Genomic DNA, 24,922 nt, shown 5'->3' on the forward strand with positions numbered 1-24,922 from the left:
ATTGTGAAAATATACACAGGACAAAACGTTTACCGACAATCATAACTGATTCTGTTGATCCAATATACTCTAATTGTACTGTGATATAATTTGCAACTTATTCCCCAATGTGCATGACCTCATAATTATGTCTTTTTTTACCCACAGAAGTTCTTACAGGATACACTTCTCTTGTATATGACTGAATTCAACTAGTATCTCCATTTTAATATGATTTTGTTTCTAGATTGATACCACTCATCCTCTGAATTTAAAAAATAAATATTCCAGCAAATATCCTATTATCACCAACATATTGCTTACATGTGACAACAATGAAAAAACAAGTGCAAAGTCTTTTGCGCTTCTTTTGATGGGATACTTTGTGAAGATTTGGGGATGAAGTTAAAATATTTTTTAGTTTTTACAAATCATGGAGTCATTCTAAAACTACTTGACAAAGTATCTACTACTTGACAAAGTATGAAAAGAGGGGCAAATATGCTTTCTCCACCTTCTTAAATAGGACAAAGTGTCTTTCAACATCACAGCACCATGGAAAGAACCAGCCTGGCTTTGCCAGTCTCCTCACAAGGCCTTGAGTCTAGAGAAGAACTGCCAAGGCGCTAGTGGCAGAGACTCAATTAAATCCCAACTCTTCTGTGTTCTTGCTGTGTGACCTGGGACCTCTCACAGCTGGGACCTCTCTCTGGGTCTCATATCCTCTCCCATAAAATGAGGACAACATGAAACAACACACATAACATACTCAGCGGCTGCCTGATATGTCATATATGCTCAGTAAATATTAGCAAAACGCAACCAAACGGACCGAAGGACTGGCAGGTCTGTCCTCAGGGGCCCTTTCTGCGTTGAGATTGCAACATCATCCTGAACACTGTTTGCCCTTCTGTGATAGAATGATTCACCCCCACTTGGGGAACCCTCAAGGAAAGGCTCAGGGCTGATTTATTTCTGAGTCCACAGCAGCCAGCACAGAGCCAGCAGCAGTGTTTGTTGAATGACTGCTTGCCGCTATACCCGCAGGCTGGCTGTGAGTGTACAGTCCTGCTGCCTGTTTCCCTACCTGCCCTCCTTCTCTGTATGCAGTCAGCTGTCACTTTCCACCACTCGGGCTGGGCGTTCCTCACCCCAGGCATGCTGGATATTTAGACATCCTTTTCCTCTATGCCACCCCCTCTGCCCTCAGCCTTACTGGATGAGGGCTTGCTGGCAGTGGCAAGGCCCTAACACAAAAGGGCCTCCTTGGTTCCCTACTAACCATTCCACACCTGTGGTCAGTCTCAGACCCTCTCTACCATCCTGGAGGTAGTTAGTGTTATATTTTCCCCTTCACCTCCCATGAGTAACACTTGAGAGATAAGGAAACTCAGGCTCAGAGAGATGAGGTGTCTTCCCAAAGTCACAGAACAGGATGTGATGGAATTAGGATTCAAATCTAGGCAGGAGGAGCTGGGAACCTGGGCTTGCAGGCAGAGTCCTCTTCACTCCGTGGGAGCCCCTGGGTGGCCTATTTGTCCTTTCCTTCCAGTTCCTGCCTAGTGGTCTCAGGCCATGAGACCCACCCAGAAGGGAAGGAGGAGTGTAGTCCTGAACCAGGCTCCCTCCCTCCGTCCCCAAGTAAACAAAGCCCAGGGTCTCTCTTCTAAGTGGGGACTTTCCCAAAGTGCCAGGCGTATTTCCTGGAGGTGGACAAGGAACAAACAAACTAGAGACCCAGAAACTGAAATGGAAAAGAGAAAGAATCATCAGGCTGGGTTTGGGGTACAGTGTAGAAAGACAGAAACCACAGAGAGACAGAAAATGAGAGGAGAGAAAAGGGAGACCTCCTGACAGTGTAACAGACACAGAGATGGCCAGACAGAGGGAGGGAGAGACAGACAGAGACAGAGAGAAGAGGGGAAAGTGGGGTGGGGGGTGTTGAGAAGGAATGAGTGCAGAAATGGGAGAGGGAGAGGGAAAGAGAAAGAGAAGGGAGAGAGAGACTGGCTGAAGCAGAGAGTGAGAAAAGAGAGAGGAGCAGGGGCCCTGAGCTGGAAGGAGAAACTGTGGATGTGAAGACCCCTCGCAGGGCAGTGGAGGGGGTGGGGCTGCTGGCAGCAGCAGAGGCTGTTTCCGCTGCACCCCTTATCAGCCTGCTGCCAGATGTTCAGATCCGATGCCAATGTCAGAGCAGTCCATAGTGCGGGGTCAAGGCCGTGGCCAGCGGGAGCCTCAGCTGCAGTGTGGGGAGGAGGACTGGGGGGACGGCAGTAGACCTGCTTGCTCTTCCCCCTCTGCCTCATGGCTCTTGGGGCTGGACCACCTGGTCAGGGTGGGAGAGACCAGGTGTTTCTGGGGGCTACTTCTCTACTCTGAGAGCAAGGACTTGTGGAGGCAGAGTGGGGCTCCTGGCAACACGTGGAAATGTACATCCTCGCACACCCCCATAAGCAAGGAAGCACATGGACACAGACTCACACACGTGCACGTGAGTGTGCAAAGCCACACGGGGGACAAGTCACAGTCCTGCTCATCGCTGTTCCACCACAGCACCCCTCTGCTGGAGCCCTGCTCTGCATGGAGAGCTTAGAGACCACCCACCCACCCCGACCCGGTCCCCCACCCCCCAACCCCCTCACCTGAGCCAGGACTACAGCCAGAGCTGGAGAAGTGACTCTGTGGCTGGCAGGGTTGCCAGGGCCCACCTTGGTCTATGAATGAGAATCTGCATGCCCTCAGGACTGGGCTGTGGGTCCTGAGACCTTCTAGACTGTGAGGCCTGGTGGAAACTCCCAGGAGGAGATGCAGGAACTGGGCGTCTGGGCAGTGCTGGGGCTCCAACCTTGGGCCCGGGCCTCTCCGCCATGCTCCTGGAGCGTGCAGCCGCAGCTGGGGCCCCCTTCCTGGGGTAGTTTATCTCACACTGCACACGCTTGGCCCTCAAGGGGTGACCCAGCCTTGCTCCCCACATTCCTCTTTAGCCATGCAGCCAGTGGGCCCCACACAGCCCTGAGACAGGGCCTGTACTTGGGGGTGGTCAGGAGCAACCACTCAGAGACACCCCACTGCCCTCTTGGCCCCAGCCCTGTGCAGCTGTGTCTTTATTTCTCTCTGCTTTTGCCTCTGTCACAGTCTATCTGTGTTTGCCTCCATCTTTCTCTGGGAATGTCCCAGCTTCTAAGATCCTTGAGTGGGACCAAATCTGGAGATACTCTGCTCTTCTGGCTCACAGTGGCCAGCCTCTATAGGAATGTGTAGGAGAAATCAGGCTGCGGGCGAGGGGACGAAGATCTTGGGCAAGTGGAGGCCTAGACTTGCAATGGGTGAACTGGGGTGGCCTGAGCAGCAGAAATCCAGACCCCCTCCCACCCACCTTCCAGGAGACAGCCCAGATGATGGACACTGGTCAGGGCCTGGAACTGGTGGGCTTCCCCATGTATTAGTGAAGACTGGGGGGTGAGGGGCAGGAGGAGGAAGCTGGGGCTGGAGGTCTCTCGGCCTGAGAGCCTCCTTCCTGTTTGTAGGGAAGTGACTGCCTCAGAAAGCTGCTCAGGGGAGGGGAGGGAGGCCATGGCGACTTCCGGGAAGCTGGCCAAGGGCCTGAGGCCACCCTCCCTGTGCCCACATGGGGCCTACTGGCCCTGGCTTAAAATAGTGCAGTTCCTCCACTGCTGCTGCCACTGACGCCCAGCCCAGAACTCAAGAAGGGCTGCTAGTTGCTGCTCATGCTACCAGCAGAGGCCTAGAGCTGAAGGGATTCACCCAACTTTCTAACCCTCCCCAGACTGAAGCCGGTGGCTGTGTCTTGACAACGTGTGTGTGTGTGGTGGGGTGGAGGGATTCAGAAAAAGGAGGCGTTCCTGGGTCAAAACCCTGTATTCAAGTCCTGCTCCAAGACTGACCATCAGCTGTAAGACTTTGGTCTGTCTTGTCTCTTTGAGCCTCAGGTTCCACTGATGTAAAATAGGGTGAGTGCCTGGCTTTTAACCTAATGAAACCACATAGGTAAGCTCCTCAGAACCTTGCCAGTCAAACAGTAGACACAAAAAACGGGAGTTCCTTTTGCCTTTCTTGCTGGCTGTGCCTCAAACTCCTCAGCCTGAGGAAGGGCCTCCTTGAAGCTTTCCTTGGTACCTACACTGCTCCCAGGACTAGGTGTTGAACAGGGAAGGTCTGTGGAAAGGGAGTTTGCAGGGAGGGCAAGGATGGGGCTGTGGTCTCCATGGTGAGACTTGTTGCCAAGGGAACAAGACTCCAAGAGCCCTGGGTCTGACAGTTGGGCACTTTTGCCATAGGATCTCAGAGAAGCTGATTACCACTATGGGCCTAAAAACCTGGTGGGCAGCCAGGCCAAGTGAGAGGAAGCAGCTTCTAGATTTCCTGGGTTTCTGCTATTGGGAGTATGAGGGGCTGCAGCTCCCTCCCCTTCCTTTTAGGGATTGACTTCACAGAGCCTCTCCTTGGAACCAGCTACAGTGAATCCTCCTTAAACCCCCAAGACACAGACACGGTCATCTCCATTTATCTCCCAGGGGCAGTGAGGACCAGAGGGGTATCTATCTGGGCCAAGGCCACACAAGGTAAAGGAAGGAGTGAAATTAGGACTCAGGTGGTGAGACCCCTTGTTGATGTGTATATTGTCACACAAACTGCCTGAGGAAATGACCCCTGGGCAGGGCTCCATGGAGTCACTTTCGACTTCATCCTAACACCCTCCCCTGTTCACCATTTCTGGGGGTTTCTGGCTCCAGACTCTGAAAACCCAGAGCTGCCAGCATACCGTTTCCTCCTCAGTTAAACAGAGATGATGTTACCTCAGAGGATTTGCATAAAAATGAATAAGGAAGGATTTCTGCAGATCCTAATAGTGGGCATTCAATCAGTGCTGGTTTTTATTCATTCCTGAGGTTACCTACAAGTTGTATAACCTTAAGCAAACTACTTACCTTTTTGGGTCTTGGTTTTCTTATCTGTAAAATGGGATCATCAACTCCATAAGACGGCCCTGAGGAATCAGTAATCAAATGCACATAAAATACTTCTCTGTACAGCACTTAGCTTTGCTCTATATATGTTACTTTATTATTCTTTACTTCCAGGTTATTGCTTGGCACTCAAAAAAAAAACAAAAAAAAACCAAAAAACAGTTCAGCATTAGTTAAGTAGCAATTTATAAATTTAGAGCAGTGTCCTCAATTTATTCCATGGAACACTGTCCCAACAGAATTTTACCAGGAGCAAAGAATGCTCCATGGTCGAATACTTTTGGTAGACCCTGGGAAACAAAATTAAAGCTTTCTTCAGGTAGGACTTCTCAGGGCCTTTAATAAGCCATCAAAGGTTGGGAACCAATAAGAGGAAGGTAGAAAAAGTGCAGTATTTCCCGGACTTTTGGCAGAACTCCTATTTTTTTTTTTTGGCCCCTCCATGGAGCCATATATGGGTTATCCATGTTCTGAGAAACCACAACATATATTTGGGACAACAATGCTTTTCAGATCAATTTGGGTCTGTTCATTCATCTCTTATAGAAATTAATCCTTTATGAATTTAATAGTTTTGTTAAGAGCAAAAAGTTCAACCAAAGGCCATTCCTGAGCTTTGTTACAAACTCCAGACATTCACATTCAGCAGTATTTGAGCTGCTACGGCCGAGCAGGGAGGAAGCTTGTTGTAACTTTGGTATCAGATAGACCTGGATTCAAAAGCCAATTTTGTCACTTATTCACGTGTCATTTGGTGTAAATGGCTGAACTTCCTCAAGCCTCAATTTGCTTATGAGTGAAATGGGGTTGAGATCTAAACCTTGCAAAATTCTTGAAGATTACAGGAGACAGTGTATGTAAAACACCAACCCTAGTGCCTGGCACTCACTAGGCTTTCAGCAAATACGTTCTCTTTCTTGCACCTCTGAATTATCTGTTCCCTCCTGTGGGGCAAGGAAGAATCTACTAATTAGTTCTGCTGCTTCCTTTATTCTAAAACCATCTCTTTCAAACCTCAAGAGCTCTCTGGTTGCTTGTGCTAGAGGAGGCTGAGGTGTGGGAAGGCAGCTGGACTTCCCCTCATTTCACACATGGGATTTAGTAGACTTTGACCAGACTCCTCAGCCTTTTACTTTTATTTCTGTATGTGTTTTTGGCTGTGCTGGATCTTTGTTGCTGCGCAGTCTCTCTCCAGTTGTGGCAAGCAGGGTTTGCCACTCTACATTTGTGGCGCGTGGTTTCTCTTGTTGAGGAGCATGGACTCTAGGGTGCTCAGGTTGCAGCAGTCGTGGTGCACAGGCTTAGTTGCTCTGTGGCATGCAGGATCTTCGCAAATCCTGGGTCAAATTTGTGTCTCTTGTGTTGGCAAGCGGATTCTTTTATCAACTGAGGCACCAGGCCAAGCCCAGACTCCTTAGCCTTCATCTTTCCAAACTGAAGACCTTTCATCTCTCCCATCTGTCTTCATAAAACCCTCAAACCAAACACTGCCACTCCTCTGACTGTATGGACTGCAGGATTACAGGACAGTTGGGCAGATCTTAGGTTCAAGTCAGGACCCTGACATTTAGTGTGTGACTTTGGGCACATACCTTGACCTCTCAGAGCTTCTGTTTTCTCAGCTCTAGGAAATTTATTTTCTGGAAAAACAAGTATGAAATGGTTGGACTAGAGTGACAGACAGGCAGGTCACTCAACAGCACATGTGGTCACTGAGGTTTAATTCTTTCCTGAGATGCAGCAGGTGGCTTTCCTTCCTCTAACTCTTCAATGTGGCATTCAAGGTTCCCAAGGGCTTCTCCAGCTTCAACTCTCACTAAAACTCCCACCTGCCCCCATTCCTGCCATGGCAGCCCGTTGTTATGTCTGGGTATTTTTACGCTTCTGACTCACAGCTGGACCTTCAAACATGTTGTTGACCACTCTACCTGGTCTGTCCCCCTCTTCCTGTCTGGTGACTTTCTTCAAGGCCTGCCTTTAATACTCATCTGTGAAGCTCATCCTAAGTCCAGAGACTTTTCAGAGCCTCTATTTTCTCAACTCTAGAAAACTTCATCTATTTTCTGGAAAGACAGGGATTAACTGGTTAGACCACAGTGACATACCGGCCCATACATCTCAACTCTAGAAAACTTCATCTATTTTCTGGAAAGACAGGGATTAACTGGTTAGACCACAGTGACATACCGGCCCATACACATCGGCATGTATCAATACATCCTGAGTTTCAATCGTGATCCCACTGTGTGTGTGTTTGCCCCTCCCATTAGACTCAGTTCCTCTAGTTGTGCCACTTTCTGGCAGGTTAGTGTCCCTTCATCAGTATTTAACTTTCATTTCTTCATTTACAAAGTAAAGGTAGTAATTCTTGAAGTTCAAGGAGGTTCAGGTTTGTGAAAAGTCCCAACACATTGCTGAGCACAGGTCTGAAGGCAGAGCCCACTCCTTAGAACAACCCATCGTCCCGCCTCAGAATCCCAGACATGCTTCACAGACAAGATGCCGTGTGCAGAAGGATTCACATTTATTGGTTCAAATACAGTACCTAACATTTGCTAAACATGCATTTCACACTAATTGGTCACATTTCCACAGGTAGTCAATTCACAGAAAAGGGCCCATTCCTTGCCAGATGGCAGGGTGGGAGGTAGCAGAGGGCCTGGGTAGCAGAGCCCGCCAACTATCACTTGATCATGCAGGACTGATGGAGCCAGGTTGGCGGGCAGCCCTTGGCCGGCCCTTTGGGGACAAGGGCTCAGAGACATCCTGTTTACTCGACTCCTGTACAGGACTGTGGGTAGAGGTGGGCCTCGGGCAGGTAGCCCAGGGGGAGGCTCATGGATGCACGTGCCATTGGAACTCCTGAAGGTGGTGTCATGGGAGGTGGTGCTCCCTGTGCCTTGCATCATAGGGAGGAAAAGGAGGCCTCTTCAAGGGGATGGCTAGTCCCTGGCTGGGCAGGTGGGAAGGACTCCCCAGACATGGCCCAGACATTACAATGTAGCCACAAGCCCCTATCGCAGGCCTGGGATGGCAACACAGACAAAAACACCCAACACTCCAGGCTAGGCAGGGTTTCTTTCTCCACAGAAACATGTAAACAGAGCAGGAGCTACAGTATTCTTTTCCCACAAGATTCCTCAGAGAGGAATACACCAGGATGTCACTCAAGAGGTAGTTTTTTTTTTTTTTTTTTCATGGAAATTTGAGTCAACAACATTATCATCTAAGACATTTCAGAGAAAGAAAACAATGGTCACCAAAGGGCAAAAATGATCCTTTGGCTGGCAGGGCTGGCTCCAGGACTTGGAAGACTAGCCTCCACCAGTTAAGACAAATTTTTTCTTGGGCTTAAAGCAAGCTCTTGCCTGATTCATGGCTTCCCTTTGAGCCTGCAACTGATTCCTGAGCAGGCTGTAGCCCATTGAGGGCTGCAGGCCGAGAAGGGAGGCCAGATGGGTACTGCATTAGGCAGAGGAACCTGGCATCATGTGAGCCAGTAGAGGCAGGGTCACTGTGGTTCATCTTACAGGACAGACTGAAGTCTTCCCAAGTCTCAAGGGAGCCCAGCTCTGGTCAAAGAGGAAGCCCCACCGTGGTCTGTGGGGCCCCTGCCTCTGAGGAAACAGTCCAGGTCTGGCTCCTAAGCCCAGAAAAGAAGCTGTTGCTTGTGGTAGCCAGGAGATGGGTTTCTGGGGACCCTGTAATTAAATACACATCCCTGAGCTGTGGCCCTAGAAACCCTTGCCTCAAGGCTAACCACTTTCCAGCACCTGGTGGAATGATTGCCGTTTCTTATCCTGAGACACAGATAAAACATCATTTCACAGACACTGGACATAGATGCATCAAGCTGAGGGAAAAGGGAGGAATGATCAGATGCAAAAGCAGAGGGGAGTGCAGGGGGACTCTCATGGATCAAGTTGGGAAAGTAAGAGTGGTGGGTTTTAGTGGGGGTTTTTTTTTGCCTTTAAAAAATTTTTTTTTAACTTTAAAAAATCAATAAAGAAAAATTTAAAGTTTAATAAAAGGGTTGGTCTAAAAAATTGGATTTCTCAAAACAATTGCAGAATTTTAAAAAGCAACAAGAAAAGAAGACACAGACCAGGGGCCCAGAGCTAAAGACTTGGAACCACTGCTCAACTTCCTGCCCTGCTGGGAGGCCAGTCTTTTTACTTTGTCCAACCTTGGACATGGCCTAGATGTTGCCAATACTGGGTTTGTCTGTCTCTATCTGTCCCATTCCCCAGTAAACTGAGAACAAACAAACTAAGGTAAGAAATGGGCAGCAGAGCAAGGCAGCTAGCTCAGAAAGCCCAGGGTTTTAAGGACTTGGTGACATACTGGCCATGGCAAGACTCCGTGCCCTGACAACAGGTGGCAGGTGTGAGGCAGGGTGCTGTGAAGTGGGTGGCTGTCATGATGCCATGGAGACCCCTCAGGTGCCTCTACCCCTCCTCCTCTGGATCTGCTTTCCATCCCTGGAGGTTTGCCCACCTCACTATGCAACAGGCCTGGGGGATTGGGTATCCTCTGAGACAGGTGGAGTGCTTTGAGACAGGTTCTGGGGAGTCTCTCCAGACTGAGGGTAAAACCACCAAGCCTGTGAAAGACTCCAAAAGCCAACAAAGGAGCCAGAGAGCGTGAGTTGTGGGTGAAGTTCCAAGATTCCATAGTTTTGTCTTGGGTCAAGAAAACATGCAAAGGGAAAGGAAGAGAAAAGCTTGTATGTTTCAATGCAGTGCAATGATTGGGATTCTCCTTTAACACACAGCTTTCAGGGTCATATTTTTATGGTGGAAAGGTTCTCACTCCAAGTGAGTGCTGTTGGTGGCAGGGGATCAGAGAGAGGACAGAAGAGAGGGGAATTACAGACAAGATGCACAACTTTTTTCTTTTCCACTAGCAAAAAGGCTACCTGTTAACCAAACATCATGGAAAGAAAGGCAAAAAACAACACATCAAACCTCCCCCTCCAACCTTTCTCTGTGTCCTTCAAACTGAATTCACAAATACATCTAGTGGCTGACCTAATGTCTCCACACTGCTAGCTACACTCCTACCTTCCTCTCATAATACCTGAGTTTGCGACGCAACACAGTCACTTTACCCTGTTTAAAAAAAGCCCACGTCATAAAAGGACTGGGTGCAGAAGACATTAAAGGCGGTCCACAGGTCAGGCTCCGGCTCGGAACACATGGCCACTTGGCTCAGAGATTCTGCAGGGCTCTCGGCAATGAATGGGCTCTTTGTTCTGTGGAATCTGCTGCAAACATTTGTAAAAATGGATTTGTACAATGGCAACTTGCAGAACCTTTCCCCACTCCACAAATTAACAACTTGCTCTGTTTAATGCTGCAGTATTAAAGAGACATGTTCCTGCCTCATCAGAGAGCAATTCCTTTCAGTACCCGACCCAACCAGTAAAACACTTAAGAGAAAAACAATTTGAAAAAAATAATGATGATTTGACCAATGGAGGTCTAGCAAAGAAAGATAAGCACACAGGAGCTGTCTTGGAGAAGGGGTCTCTGACATGTGTATCCTCCCCTACTTTGAGGAAAGTGCCTCGGAGTCTGACGTGTAGCCAAAGACTGTGATCTAGTTTGGTTAAATAAAAGATCAGAGAAACAAAAATACTGTGAAATAAACAGATACATACAAATCTTCCCATTGACTTGTGAAAAACATTCTGGTTGGAGCTTTTCCTGAGGAACATGTCTCTCCTTTCCTTTTTTTTTTTTCCTTTTCTCAGAGCAACTGGAGAAACAACATTCAGAAGAAATGCTCTGAGTTTTAGATCCATCAAAGGACAAAGTCTTCACTTTCTGTACCCGTAACAATTCACCAGAAAGAAAAAATTACAATCTGACACAGACTACCTGATATGCACACAGTGTGGTGGCCCTCTGAGTAAGTGTACTAGGTTGGGCTGGGAAGAGAGCAAACGGCCTTTGACTAAACAGGCAAAAAAAAGAGGTCCTGTAGGCCCCTCAGCCTACCCAGGGATGTAACCAGCTAAATGGCCTGTCTGCTGCACTGGCTGTGGGAGGGACCTGGGTTTAGGCAGGGACAACTGCTGCAGTAAGGCAGAGAAGGAAAAAGCGCCTGAAAGAATTCCACGACAGACCTGGTGCGGCTGCTGGCCAAAGCCAAGAGGGTGAGGGACGTTTCCCGGGACTAGGTGGGGCAGGTAGTGAAAGAATAAGGGGTCAAGGCCACACCTGCAGAGGGGGCAGCCAGGCCTTTAGGAACATGAGGTAGTTTAAAGCCCCCCCTTCCCTTCCAGGAGCTTTGGACTCTAGGCCTCCAGACCTTGGTCAGCCAGGCCACGGATACTCTAAGGGGCAGCTGAGCCACGCTGGATCTTGGGCTTATTATTCTGAGGAAACCTTATCTTATTTTGGGAGACATTAGGAGAGCCTGGAGTAGAATGTAGGGGTAAAAATTCTGGTCAGGAGATGGGTGAATGGTCCTTCCAGCTGTTTGAGAAAGAGATTGCAGTTTCTGATTCAGATCTGGAGGTGGGATGGGACGGGGTGGGGAGATAAACGGGACCTCCAAAGGAAGAGTGTTCATTCTGTTAGCAGTCTGGCTTTTGTCCCACTAACCTCTGAAGGTGAAAACAGAATAAATCAGTAGTGGGCATCAGGATTTAGAATGACATTTTGTTCAGCTGTTTTTTCAAAGGGTCAATAGGAAGTCACGTTTATAAGGGAGAGGCGATGAGTGTGAGGAGAGTAAGCAAACTAGGTAGCTGTGAGTCCCAAGATAGCTTGTAGGCTAGTCCCAAGGATCGCTTATCACCAGGGCTTTGCCTTGGTGAAAAGGTGACAGCGGCAGAAATTAGTACTGGTGGTATGGATGGAGGGGAGCGGAGGCCCCAGAGTGTGATGTGAGCATAGAAACCCTTCTCCCTGAGGACTTGCTTGGAGGGTGGACACCTAACTTAGATTTGGTCACTGTGCCCAACTCTCAACTTCCATGCTTTCCAAAGAAAAGAGATGGTTAACTCCTCATCTCGTGATCTGTTCCCAATGTCTCACTCACTCTGCTTAGTAAACCTCCTAACACCACTTCCCCTTTTATGGTGTGCTCTTTTACCTGGTAATTCTGTAGCTAGAAAAAGGCAATTTGCTCTCTGACAGACAAATATATGAGTCTGCTGAGAACGTGTGGAAAAAGTAGGGTTGTTGACACCCTTCCCTTTCCACTGAGGTAGTCATCTTTGTCAACATTATGGAAATAGTCATCTCAGCCCCATCCCACCCTCTCCCTCAAAATACAAAAGAACTATCTCTAAACAATGACAACACTGTAACATTAAACATCTTCACATTCTGTAAACTGCAAGGAAATGCATTGGCTGCATTCACACAAAAGCATGTGCATCATGTTGAAGGCCATACATTCAACTCTGTCGTGAAATAAATATATAGAAAAATGAGGTTAAAAAACAAGACAAACAAACAAAAACTCTTCTTGCTGTGGAGGCAACTGGCAACGCTGCTCCACAGCCTCCATCTTGGTCTCTCTGGCTCTTTCTTCCGGAGCCTGTCCTGCCCACCCCAGGCGTTAGGGTTAGCCTGAGGAGGGGTGCTGAGGACAGGTCACTCCTTGCCCACACTTGTCTTGCAGGAATGCAGCACCACCTTAAAGAGGAGGGGCAGCTGCTCCAGGGGAACATTCACCATCTTTCCTGGGAAAGGTGGAAAAAGAAGAGTCAGCTTTGGCAGCCAGTGAAATGGTGTGTTTGCCTCCTCTTGGGCTGGGGAAAGAAGAACACTGCCTTTTTGAGTGACTGGGGTGTGGAAAGTGCCAGGACTATTACAAAGGTAAAACAGACTGGGCTAACATTCTAATATGCAGCCCCATTTCGGTGCCCTAGGGAGTCTAGTAATGGTGCAAGCTATAATTCTGGCTACTATCCAAAGAATACTGAACTCTGTGGTAAGTGTTTAAATACATTATCTCATTTAATTCTCACAATATTTCTGTATGATAGATATTATAACTTTTTATACCCATTTTACAAATGAGGATTCTGAAACTGAGAAGTATTCTTAGATGTCCTCTTAGAGAAACTTATATCCTGTTTTATTTCCTAGCAGAATCTTTAACTAGCATTCTATGAAACACTGCTCTTCAGAATGGTATAATGGGAATAAAATGTACTGAGGAAAGAGGTGGAGTTTACAGGGGAAGATAAATTGAGAAATTCAGGGTTAAAATAGGTTTGCTTGTTTTAAGCTGGAGGACTTCTAAGAGCATGCAGTGTGCTAATATACTTTGTAAATATCTGAGGCTACAGTTCTCCCTGACACAGCACTAGAGTTACCGGGGAGTTTTTTTTTTTTTTAAATACTGATGACCAGGCTCCACTCCATTATCAATTAAGTCAGAATCTCTAGAGGTGCAACCCAAGCATGGGTATTTATTAAAAGCTTCCCATGTAAGTCAAAGGGTTGACAACTCTGTCAGTTCTGTGGGGGAGAGTGGGGTATAATTACTAACTTCTCTCTATTTCATAAAGCACCTGATTCATATCTTGTTTGGAAGAACATAGTTTTGAAAATGCTGAGACATAAACTACCAAAACACTCCTAAAATTCTACCAGTTTATTTAGGTCCAGGTCATATCTCCTAGACTATTCCGTGGCCCAAAAGTTAAAAATTGATTTTAATAGATTGAACATTTTTTCCCTTCAAAAATACATTCCTTAATTTTACAGAAACAATCTTAGCCCAGACATCACAATTCTGAGTTGCCCCTCAGTATGTGCAAGATAACAGTAAACAAGATTCTTTACCAAACGAAGTAAAACAACAACAGTAAAAGCCAGGATTTTATGTTGAAATGGACTTATTTAAATGTTAAGAAGCTCAGAAGGGGGTCAAGATCACAAAACAACGACAACAGAAGTTGCTTTGTGAACACAGGATCTTTGACAATTATTTTAAAGACACCACTTTAAGTGAAAGATCCTCAAAAACCTATAGGCAATTCTACTCAATAAAATTAATTTTAAAAATTGAGATATAGTTAGTTCACATGCTGTAAAACCCACCCTTTTAAGGTATATAATTCAGGAAATGAAGTTAATATGAAAAACTTTGAGCCTGTTTCCCCATCCATAGAGTGGTCAACCACAAGTCTTGCAGAAATTGTTCTGAAGTTGAGTAACAGGCCACCAAGTACCCTGCACTTTACAGGAGCCTAGGAAATGTTAGATTCTCTTCCCTACAAAGAAAAAATAAACTTCTCATTATAATGTAAATTTTTCTGAGGGCAGGGCTAGTACTTCTTTTATTCAGCTGGTGATGGGCCTGGCATCAGCATCCCTGAAAACACTTTCCTCATTCCCTTCACAAGTTAAGAAAACCAAGGAAGGACTGGAAGCCCAGGACCCGTTACCTGCAATATAGCGAATCTCAGGTAAGCACATCATGAGGTCAGGAAAACGGTTCGGCTGATGTGTATATTTATATTCAGTGAAATCCTGGCAAATGTACCAATATCGTTTGTTCAACTGTTCCAGCTGAGAGGCACTGGTCAGACCCCTGATATCTGTGAAAAAAGACCACAGGAAATGGGAGGGACTTCCGCCAGCTCCTTGAATATGTGTATCTTTCACTGAAAAGTTATTAAACACTGTCTCAACAGGGGATTTTTTTTTTTTTTCTGACATGGAGGAATAAAAGCTCTGGGTAAGAGAAGAGAAATTAGATAAACGAAAAAATTGTCAAGGACTATCACTAGACTGAGCTCCTTGAGGGCTAGGCTGTCATCTTTCTCAACTTCATACTCAGCTCCCAGCACAGGGTTTGGCACAAAACTAGTGGATGCTGAACAAGAGACTGAATAATTTCCCAATTTATCCTTCACAATAGCTTTAAATTTGCTCTTTGCTGGACCCATTCAGAAATCATGCTGACACCTATACTCTCATGCTTGTACACACACTCACACATGGTCTCCTGTGTGCTTCTACTCAGACTATTCTATTCTAGTTGCCACTGGCATTCTTGGGTCCCTCCAGTTTTTGTTTTTTTTCTTCATATAAGCATATCTTGTCTTATTGTGCTTTGCTTTACTGCACTTCACAGATACTGCATTTTTGACAAATTGAAGGTTTGTGGCAACTCCGTACCAAGCAAGTCTATTGGTGCCATTTTTCCCAACAGCATTTGCTCATTTCATGTTTCTTTGTCACATTAGGTATCTCGCAATACTTCAAACATTTTCATTATTATAAGATTTGTTATGTGAATCTATGGTCAGTGATTTCTGATGTTACTAAGTCGCTTCAGTCGTGTCCGACTCTGTGCAACCCCACAGACGGCAGCCCACCAGGCTCCCCCGTCCCTGGGATTCTCCAGGCAAGAACACTGGAGTGGGTTGCCATTTCCTTCTCCAATGCATGAAAGTGAAAAGTGAAAGTCAAGTCTCTCAGTTGTGTCCGACTCTTAGCGACCCCATGGACTGCGGCCCACCAGGCTCCTCGGTCCATGGGATTTTCCAGGCAAGAGTGCTGGAGTGGGGTGCCATTCCACTGTAATTGTTTTGGGGTGCCAGAAACTATGCTCATACAAGATGGTGAACCTAATCAGTAAATGCTGTGTGTTCTGACTGTTCCTTTGGCTGTTTCCCTGTGTCTCTCCCTCTCCTTGGTCCTCCCAATTCCCTGAGAAACAACAATAGTGCAATTAGGCCAATTAATAACTGTACAATTGCCTATAAGTGTTCAAGTGAAAGGAAAACTCACATATCTCTCACTTTAAATCATAAGCTAGAAATGATTAAGCTCAGTTTAAGAAGGCATGTCAACAGTCAAGACAGGCTGAAAGCTAGGCCTCTTGTGAGTTAGCAATTGTAAATGCAAAGGAAAATTTCTTGAAGGAAATTAAAAAGCACTACTCCAGTGAACACAAAAGTAACCGAAAGTAAGACAGCCTTATTGCTGATAAGGAGAAAGTTTGAGTGGTCTGGATAGAAGATCAAACCATCCACAATATACTTAGGCCTAAGCCTCGTCCAGAGAAAGGACAACTCCTTTCAATCCTATAAAGCCTAAGAGAGGTGAGGAAGCTGCAGAAGAAAAGTTTGAAGGTAGTAGAGGTTGGTTCATGAGATTTAAGGAAAGACGTGGTCTTCATAAAAGGGTGAGGTAAAGAAGCAAGTGCTGACATAGAAGCTGCAGCATGTTATTCAGATGATCTAGCTAATAAGATAATTAAAGAAGATGGCTACACTAAACAAAGATTTTCAATACAGACAAAACAGCCTTATGTTGGAAGAAGATGCTATCTAGGACTTTTCATAGCTAGAGAGTAGAAGTCAATGACTGGCTTCAAAGGACAAGCTGACTATCTTGTTAGGGGCTAATGCAGCTGATGACTTTAAGTTGAGGACAATGCTCATTTACCATTTCAAAAACTCTAATGCCCTTAAGAATTACACTAAATCTACTCTGCTTGTGTTCCATAAATGGAACATCAAAGCCTGGATGACAGGATATCTGATTTACTGATTTACTGGTTTACTGAATACTTCAAGTCCACTGTGGAGAACTACTCCTCAGAAAAAAAGATTCCTTTCAAAATATTACTGCTCACTGACAAAGCACCTGGTCACCCAAGAGCTCTGATGGAGATGTGCAGTGAGATTAATGTTGTTTTCACGCCTGTAACACATCCATTCTTCAGCCCATGGATCAAGGAGTCTTTTCAACATTCACGTCTTACTATTTAAGAAATACATTTCCTAAGGCTATAGCTGCCCACAGATAGTGATTCCTCTGACGGATATGGACAAAATAAATCAAAAACCTTCTGGAAAGGATTCACCATTTCAGAGGCCATTCCTGAGTCACTGAAAGAGGTCAACATATCAACATTAACAGGATTTTGAAACAAGTTGATTCCAACCTTCATGGATAACTTTGAGGAGCTCAAAACTTCAGTGGAGAAAGTAACTGCAGATGTGGTAGACATAGCAAGAGAACTAGAATGAGAAGTGAAGCCTGAAAATGGGACTGAACTGATGCAATCTCATGAAAAAAATTTTAACAGATGAGTTGCTTCTTATGGATGAATGAAGAAACTGGTTCCTTGAGATGGAATCTACTCCTGGTGAAGAAGCTGTAAAGACCGTTGAAACAGTAACAAAGGATTTATTTAGAATATTACATAAACTTAGTTGATAAAGCAGCAGCAGGGTTTGAGAGTACTGACTCCAATTTTGGAAGAGGTTCTACTGGGGGTAAAATGTTCAAACAGCATTGCATGCTATACAGAATACACTGATGAAAGAAAAAGAGAATTCATGTGGAAAACTTCAGTGCTATCTTATTTTAAGAAATCACCACAGCTACCCCAATCTTCAATAACCACCACCCTGATCAATCAGAAGCCATCAACACTGAGGCAAGACCATCCACCAGCAAAAAGATTATGACTCACTGAAGGCTCAGATGGTGGCTAGCATTTTTCAGCAATAAAGCAATTTTTTTTTTGAGGTATATACTCTGTTTTTTAAGACAAAATGCTACTGCACACTTAATAGACCACAGCATAGTATAAATATAAATTTTATAGGCACTGGAGTCAAGAAATACATGTGACTCACTCTATTGCAACACTCACTTCACTGTGGTCGTGTGGAACCAAACATGCAATACCTCCAAGGCGTGCCTGTAGATGTCTTTCTCATGTATGTGTATATATTATAGCGTTCATATACATATAAACACACACAATCCCCTTTCTTCATACACAGAATATATTAATAAATATTCTCTATATAAATCTTACCCTGCCTTTGAGGCCCTACTATCAGATTTCTCTTTCTCCAAGTAGTTGTTACTGATCTCTTCCCATTTAAGCAGTAGAGGGTGTTTTTTGGTAAGATTTTTTTAAAATGTGGACCATTTTTAAAGTCGTTATTGAATTTGTTACAATACTGCTTCTGTTTCACGTTTTGATTTTTTGGCCAGAAGGCACACGGGATCTTAGTTTCCTCACCAGGGATCGAACCTGCACCCCCTGCATTGGAAGGTGAAGTCTTAACCACTGGACCACCAGGGAAGGCCCTCTCCCCTCATCTGAGGCTCAAGCAATGTATCAAGTGCCATCAGAATGTGTACTTCTTGAGGCCAGGAGCCTGGGATCTAATTTATTGCAATGTCTTTAATGCTTGACACAGGGCCTGGCCTAAGGGAGGCACACAGAACACCAGACAAATGCATAAAAGGTGCGGAAGCAAGAGGAGGAGGTTCAGTTAGTACCAAGGGAGGAGTTGGCAAAGAGGAGGGGATCAAGAGTCTCTGGACTAGGAAACTGAATACAGGAATAGACCACTTTCAATGTCACAGGCAGCAAAATAGCCCAGTTCCACTCTGAGCAGCTTACTCACATGCTATTCTGGAAAAAAGGGAACACAAATTCTCTTGCATATTCTGGTTACCAGCAGCTACACGACGCCACTTCGCAGGTAATACTCTATGTAAATCACAATCACCACTCTTCTAACTAAAGCCATGCTTGATATGGGCGTGAGTTTTTGAGCACCTCCACTCTGCCCTGAAGGGGCCCGTCAGAACCACTGCTAGCTTGTCACAGATTCCTTATCTCCTCCCATAGTTTCATCAGTCACTCTGCTCTTCTTCAGTCACTGGTAAACTTGTGCATATTTTAAATGACGCATGTACTGTCCTTGGTGTCTGTGTTTAAATGCACTAAAACTGACTAAACAAAGCAAATCCTCTTCCTTCCTCTATGAGTTATAGAGGCTGTGGCATTTAGGTTTGAAGAAAAAAATCCAAACCATGCCCTGCACTACAGTGGGGCAGGGTGATGAGGAGGGCAGCGTAGGACTTCCAAGATCAGTACCTGTATGATGCCACAGGCCTGAGGGTAAAGGGGGTAGGGGGGAATCATGAGGGCAAATATCTGCTGGCCAAAGAAAACTAAGTCCTTTCTTCCTATCCTCAGTTACTCACCTTGATTTAGGAAGTTAATTGCTTTCATGCAAGCATACTCCTCATTGCTCACTTTTAGCTGATGGAACTTGTGATACAGGTAGATGAGCCGCTCAATCACCTCCATCCCTTCATCACTAAATCTGGAAAATAGACACAGGTGTTAATAGTGGGCTCTGACTACCAGTGGAGGTAATGGAAGGGAGACAGAAGTCTCCTACAGCTCCTTAAGGCAGATAAGACAGGAAAGAGGTTGAGCTTGGGGGAAATGGGAATCCAGAAGCACTTGTGAAGGACAGGTGAATTCATGGTTTCTCTAGAGGCCAAGGCAGCTCATACAAGCTGCTGTTCTCAAGGTCAATTAGGGTCAGTCAAATTCAAGTTCAAATCCTCCTCCATCACATACAAGCTCTAAGACTTTGGGAAAGTCCTTGGACCCCTCTAAGTTTTGAGGATCTCTTCTGTAAATAACGCTTGCCTGCCTGGGGTGCAAGGCTCAATGTAAATGTAGAGAAATACATCATTAAGATACTGCTGCTGTGATGCAGCCTTCAGTAACAATGGCAGCTACCATGAGTTGTGACTCTATGTGTGCAACTGCCACAATGAAGAAAAAAGCTGCTGACTGTATCTAAGTTCACTGTTTCCAGCAGGGCTACTGGCAGGCCTGACTTCAGCTAGGGAGGGAGGGAAACATAAATTGAGCCTCCATGTCATGCCAGTCTCTGTGCTGGGTACTTTATATGTATGATCTCATTTAATTTAATGTTCTCAGTCCTATGGGCTAAGTGAGATTACAATTACCACTGTACAGATGAGACACTGAAGTTTCAAGGAACAGAGGAGACTGGTCCATAAGCACATGGCTAGCTTGAAACAGACTGAGAACCCTGAATCTGGGCCAACTCCCTAAGATCTTGTTTTTCTCAAAATCCGAAGTGCCCTCCATTAGCAGAGAAGACTCAATGCTGACCATGCTGCTTTCTTTGGATGAGAAGTTAGTTCCTTGAGGCAAAGACCAAGTTTTAGGCAAAGGAGCCCTGGGCTGGGGGACTAATATTCCAGGTCATAGTGAGGAATATCTTATACCAAAAATGGAGATACTCCCAAACCAAGAAGGCAAAGACTTAGTGGGGAAATAGGAGTCTATAAAAGCTGGGTTCAGGCCCAGTGTCTAGTCTTCTTGTTCCAGACAGCTGAGTCACAGAGAAGGTGCTTAGCTGCAGAGCTGCTTCCTGGCGACATGTTCAGATCTGGGTACTGTAGCCCCTTGCCAGGCAAGAAGGCCGTGTCTGGGTAGGGTCCAGAACTCCTGGGGATATTCTACTGCTGTCTGGGTCCTATTGCTTTCTGTGCTGACTCTGAAGGCTTTGCAAGGGCTTGGCTTCCTGGGCAAGCAGGACATTTTCTCTTCCCTGGGGAAAGTCTGGCTCTAGTTGGGGCCAGAGGCACCTGCACTTCTCAAGCAGCAGGGGGAGCTGCAGCAGCAGCGACTCGCAATCCAGAGCCCCGCCCCTCTGCCTCAAGGCTTGGCTCCCAGTCAGTTCACTGATTTGAACCAGCATGGCTGACTCTGTTTCTCTCTGGCTCTTGGCCCAATGGCTTTTACAACTTTACTAATACTTTCCCAGATTGGTTGATAGATTTATACTTAATAACCACTATAATAACCATATCTACTCTTCTACCATTTGTTGAGTGTTTGCTACTTGCCAGATACTTAGTTAAGTATTTTACATACATTATTTCACTGGATATTCCCAATAAATTCACAAAATGGATATTATAATCCTCTTTGTTCACACGTGGAAACAATGGCTCAGACAGATTGTTTACCATACCTTTATTGTGGTCTTATATTTTACCTTCTTGAAAATCTGATAATCTGTGAGATAAGTAATACCACCTTCATGTTAGGGATGAGGATGCAGAAGAGCTGTCTTCCCCAACGTTGCAAGTGAATAACATAAGTAAGTGGTGGTGGGGCCAAGGCTGAACGTTTTCTCATCCCAAGCCTGTTGCTTTCTCAGCATTATGTTGTCCATCTCCTGACCGTCTTGTTCTTAACTGGCAACTGGGAAAGGCCACTGCAGGAGGTCTGTGTTCCCAGAGCAACTCAGTTCAGCGCCCAACCCAGAGTGGGTGCTGCACTTGCTGCAGTGCACAGAACAGCCCCTCCACTGCCTCCAAGATGCTGAGACCTGCAGCAGGCAGTGTGCCCGGGGGGTGAAGATCACTCCTCATCACAGTACTTTGCCAGCTACTTCTATTCTTGAGACGTAAAAGGTCTTTACTGAAAATGCCCACTAGTATCTGTGTGGAGGGGTAGGGAGGAGATGGGATGGGGTAGGGCATGAAAGAGGAGGATGCAAGTAAAGCAGCAGTGTCAGCATCTGTCTGGTGGCCAAGCAGTGTAGCAAGCAAAGATAACGTGCTCTCCCCTCATCAGTAACCTCTTGCCCCAAGTGCTCACTCTGGCTCTGCAGACCCTGCAGGTGTGTGGCTGGCAGCCAGTCCCCCAGACAGCAATGCCAAACCTATTCCTAGTTGAGTCTTGACCTGAGGGACACAAAAGAACTCCCACATGCCTGGCTTGGGTATATGACCCAGCTCTGCCCTCTCGCTTGGGGAGAGCACATACCCGTTTTCCCAAGTTTTCTAGGACAGGCAACCATCATGGACCCCTGGCAGTCATGGTGGGGGGCTGGCAGCCAGCCCGGCAGCCCCCACTCAGTCTCCACAGCCTGACTGCGAAGCTTTCCTCCACACCCCGCATCCCACCCCCTGATAAACAAATTGTTCTCTGTTCCATGGGCCTGCTTTCTCCTGCAGCCGTGCCTCCTCCACATCTGCCCACTCCACAGTTCTAACGCCCCTGTATTCCCTGTCTACAAATTATCAGCACTCAAAGGCAGAAAGCAGGACAAACACACCCATTCTTCTTCTAGGTTACCATTACACAAGCATGCTGGGACAAGGAAAACACGCCTGCAAGGATCCCCCAAACCACTGGACCATTCAGTCAGCAATTGAAGCTGACACTGTGTAAGTTATGTCCCATTAAGGGAGCTGAAAGGCCCAGTTGTCTCTCTTTCATTCATCTAAATGCACCTACTCCCAGAGGCAGTCATCGGCCACAGCCTTAGAGGAACTGCCATCTCAGCACTCATACAGACTCCAAGATGAGAAGACAGACTGTGGCTGCAGGACAGAAAGTCAAACTTTTGAGAAGGCTAAAAAATGTAGCAATGGTAGAGTCTGGGCTTTGGAGCACAACAGATCAAGGTGATAATCTCAACTCCATCTCTTTTAGCTTTGCAGCCTTGAGTTTTCACTCTTTGAACTTTTGCTCCTCATGTGTGGAACAGAGATAATATCAGTATGGTCCCTTACGGAAGTGGTGAGGACTAAATAAATAATGTTTGTAGAGCACTTAAGGTGGATTTTGGCACAATAAACAGTCTCTAATCGTTAGCTATTATCATTATTAACAGCAGCAGCAGTAGCATCACTTCTGTTATCACAACCAAAAGACAAGACTGAGTTTCCTTGAACCTACAGCTAGGGCCTTAGCAAGGAAGCTAGCAGGCAACTTTCCAGAGATCTAGCAGAAACGGAGCTAGTGCTCACAAGATAGACATGCCCATTAAAGTCCATCTAGTGCAAGGCATCTTCTCCTAAGAGTGAAGGAGTCTTGATTAGGGCCAGGAGCAGTCACTGGCTGGTGCTACAATCTGCTTTAAATCAAATTCACCCAGCTCACTGTCTGATAACAGCCTGATTAAGGAAAATGGGCACCATAAATTTGATTCAATATTTGAGAAAAGAAAAGGAGGTGGTCATGTATCATCTGAGAAAAGTCTTTTCATGACAGCAGGAACTCACGTGCATTCAGCAGTTGTGAAAAACTAAAGGCATTTTGGGGGAGTGGGAGTAATGCTGGAGCAGGCAAGGTAGGAAAGAGCTATGGCCAATTACAGACTCCACAGTCTGGGTTTCCAGCAGAGTGGGGACTGCCTTACAGTGATGAGCCCGATTCCAAAGGTTCTTGTCCTTCTATTTCCTCTGGCCTCCTGGGCAGTTCCACATGCATCTCAGACTCTGAGTCAATCTCAGACAGGCGTATCTCTCTTCCCAGGCTCCATTATCTTGGTTAAGAGAACTGGTGCCCACTTGCCTGGCAGTATCCCAACTTCTTCACTCACTGAGGTTTACCTCCCACTGACTTTACCTCCCTGGCATCTCTTAACTCTGTGCTGCCCTCTCTAATCCCATTGTCACTGTTGCCTTGTCCAGGACTTGTTGACTTTTCCTGGGCTATGGACCAGCTTCTTACACTGTATTCTAGCCTTATCCATGCAACCCATCCTGAACTCTATAGCCACAGCAATCTTTGTAAAATGCAACCTGACACGCAATTGCTTCACTTTAAAATGTCCTATGACTTAATACCACTGACACAATAAAATCCAATTTTTTTTAGATTAGCATTTGAGTACCACGATGACTTGTCTTTCCTGTATCTTTCTCTCCTGTCATTCCTCCCCTCATTTCTCTCACTCTCAGATGTATTCTCCCTATACTCTAATCCACAGGATTGCATTTTGGTTACATGTTCAAACCACTCACTCAGAATCTCTCTAATTTTTAGGACTCTGTGTTATTCTCCTGCCTGCCTCCTATTCTCTATAATCTGCTTACAAAAATTCCTCTACAAGATGCAGCTCAAAAGTCTTCTCCTCTTTGGCAAGCATTCCCTGATCATGCAAGTAGAGGTACTTATTCCCTAGTCTATGCTTTCACAGTCCCTCATACGCCCTCCTCGGAGAAGGCAATGGCACCCCACTCCAGTACTCTTGCCTGGAAAATCCCATGGACGGAGGAGCCTGGTGGGCTCCAGTCCATGGGGTTGCTAAGAGTCGGGCACGACTGAGCGACTTCACTTTCACTTTTCACTTTCATGCATTGGAGAAGGAAATGGCAACCCACCCCAGTGTTCTTGCCTGGAGAATCCCAGGGACGGGGGAGCCTGGTGGGCTGCCATCTATGGGGTCGCACAGAATCGGACACGACTGAAGCGACTTAGCAGCAGCAGCATACGCCCTCCTCAATCTCCACTAGTATCACCCTGAACTGTAGATTCTATCTGCTTCTATTTGTCCCACAACCCCCTAAATCAAGAATATGAGCTTTCATCTCAGAGTCAGAAAGCATGTCTGCACCATATGTTATCTCAACACCTCTCCTCCCAGCACACACAAAAGGTGCTCAATAAATCAGCGTCACATCAGAAATGACATGCTGACGTTTAACTTGTATTTTTCCACTGAAGAATTCCATAGTGGAGTGGGAGTACTAACAACGAATCTATTTCCTATCCTCAGAACTCACTTGAGAGCTCAGCTGCAACTCATGTTTCAGAGTTAGCACTGTTCAACAGAACTTTCTATGATGATGGAAATGTTCTATTGTGTATCTGCAACTGTCCGATACAGCAGCCACTAGCCACATGTGGCTCCAGAGCTCTTGAAATGTGGCTAGTGTAGAACTAAATTTTTAATTTTAAGTAATGTAAACAGGCACTTGAGGCTAGCAGCTATTATGCTGGATAGTGGAGCTCTAGATTCTCTCTGCTAAAGGCCCTTTGTAGAAAGTAAAACTTCCCTCACTATTTCAGCTGTTACTGGTCCCTGCCTTGTTCTTTCAGCTCAAGGGATTGGAAAGAGTGGGACAGGGTGTTTTTTATGAAGCATAAAGCCAGGGAACCCCGCACAGTCAGTTCAGGGTCAGTGATCCCTGCCTACCTGAAGAGGGTTTGAGAAAAATCATCATCCCACAGAGGGCAGAAAACACTTTTTAGACAGCCTCAGGCTGCACTGGTGGATTCCAGGCAAACAGGGAGGCCAAGCTCACTGGGCCAGCTCTGCAAACTCTGACAATATTAGAGCTGGCTTAGGCTATCCAAACACTCAGCTG

At 46.0% G+C, this 24,922-nt stretch overlaps 1 protein-coding gene across 6 annotated transcripts in view; it reads right to left on the reverse strand.

The window, feature by feature from the left end:
- Window positions 1-7,469: 7,469 nt before the first annotated feature.
- Window positions 7,470-24,922, reverse strand: part of NR6A1 (nuclear receptor subfamily 6 group A member 1) — a 228,106-nt gene continuing 210,653 nt past the window's right edge. For all 6 annotated transcript variants that reach the window (XM_024999571.2, XM_024999569.2, XM_024999572.2 and 3 more), the window contains 3 exons: window positions 18,968-19,089; window positions 14,383-14,535; window positions 7,470-12,666 (listed from right to left, as the gene is read on the reverse strand). In XM_024999571.2, coding sequence (XP_024855339.1) covers window positions 12,578-12,666; window positions 14,383-14,535; window positions 18,968-19,089 — 364 coding nt within the window. In that variant the 3' untranslated portion in view covers window positions 7,470-12,577. The remainder of the gene's footprint in view (window positions 12,667-14,382; window positions 14,536-18,967; window positions 19,090-24,922) is intronic.

This window comes from Bos taurus, chromosome 11 (genome assembly GCF_002263795.3).
Source record: "Bos taurus isolate L1 Dominette 01449 registration number 42190680 breed Hereford chromosome 11, ARS-UCD2.0, whole genome shotgun sequence".
Lineage (NCBI taxonomy): Eukaryota > Metazoa > Chordata > Mammalia > Artiodactyla > Bovidae > Bos > Bos taurus.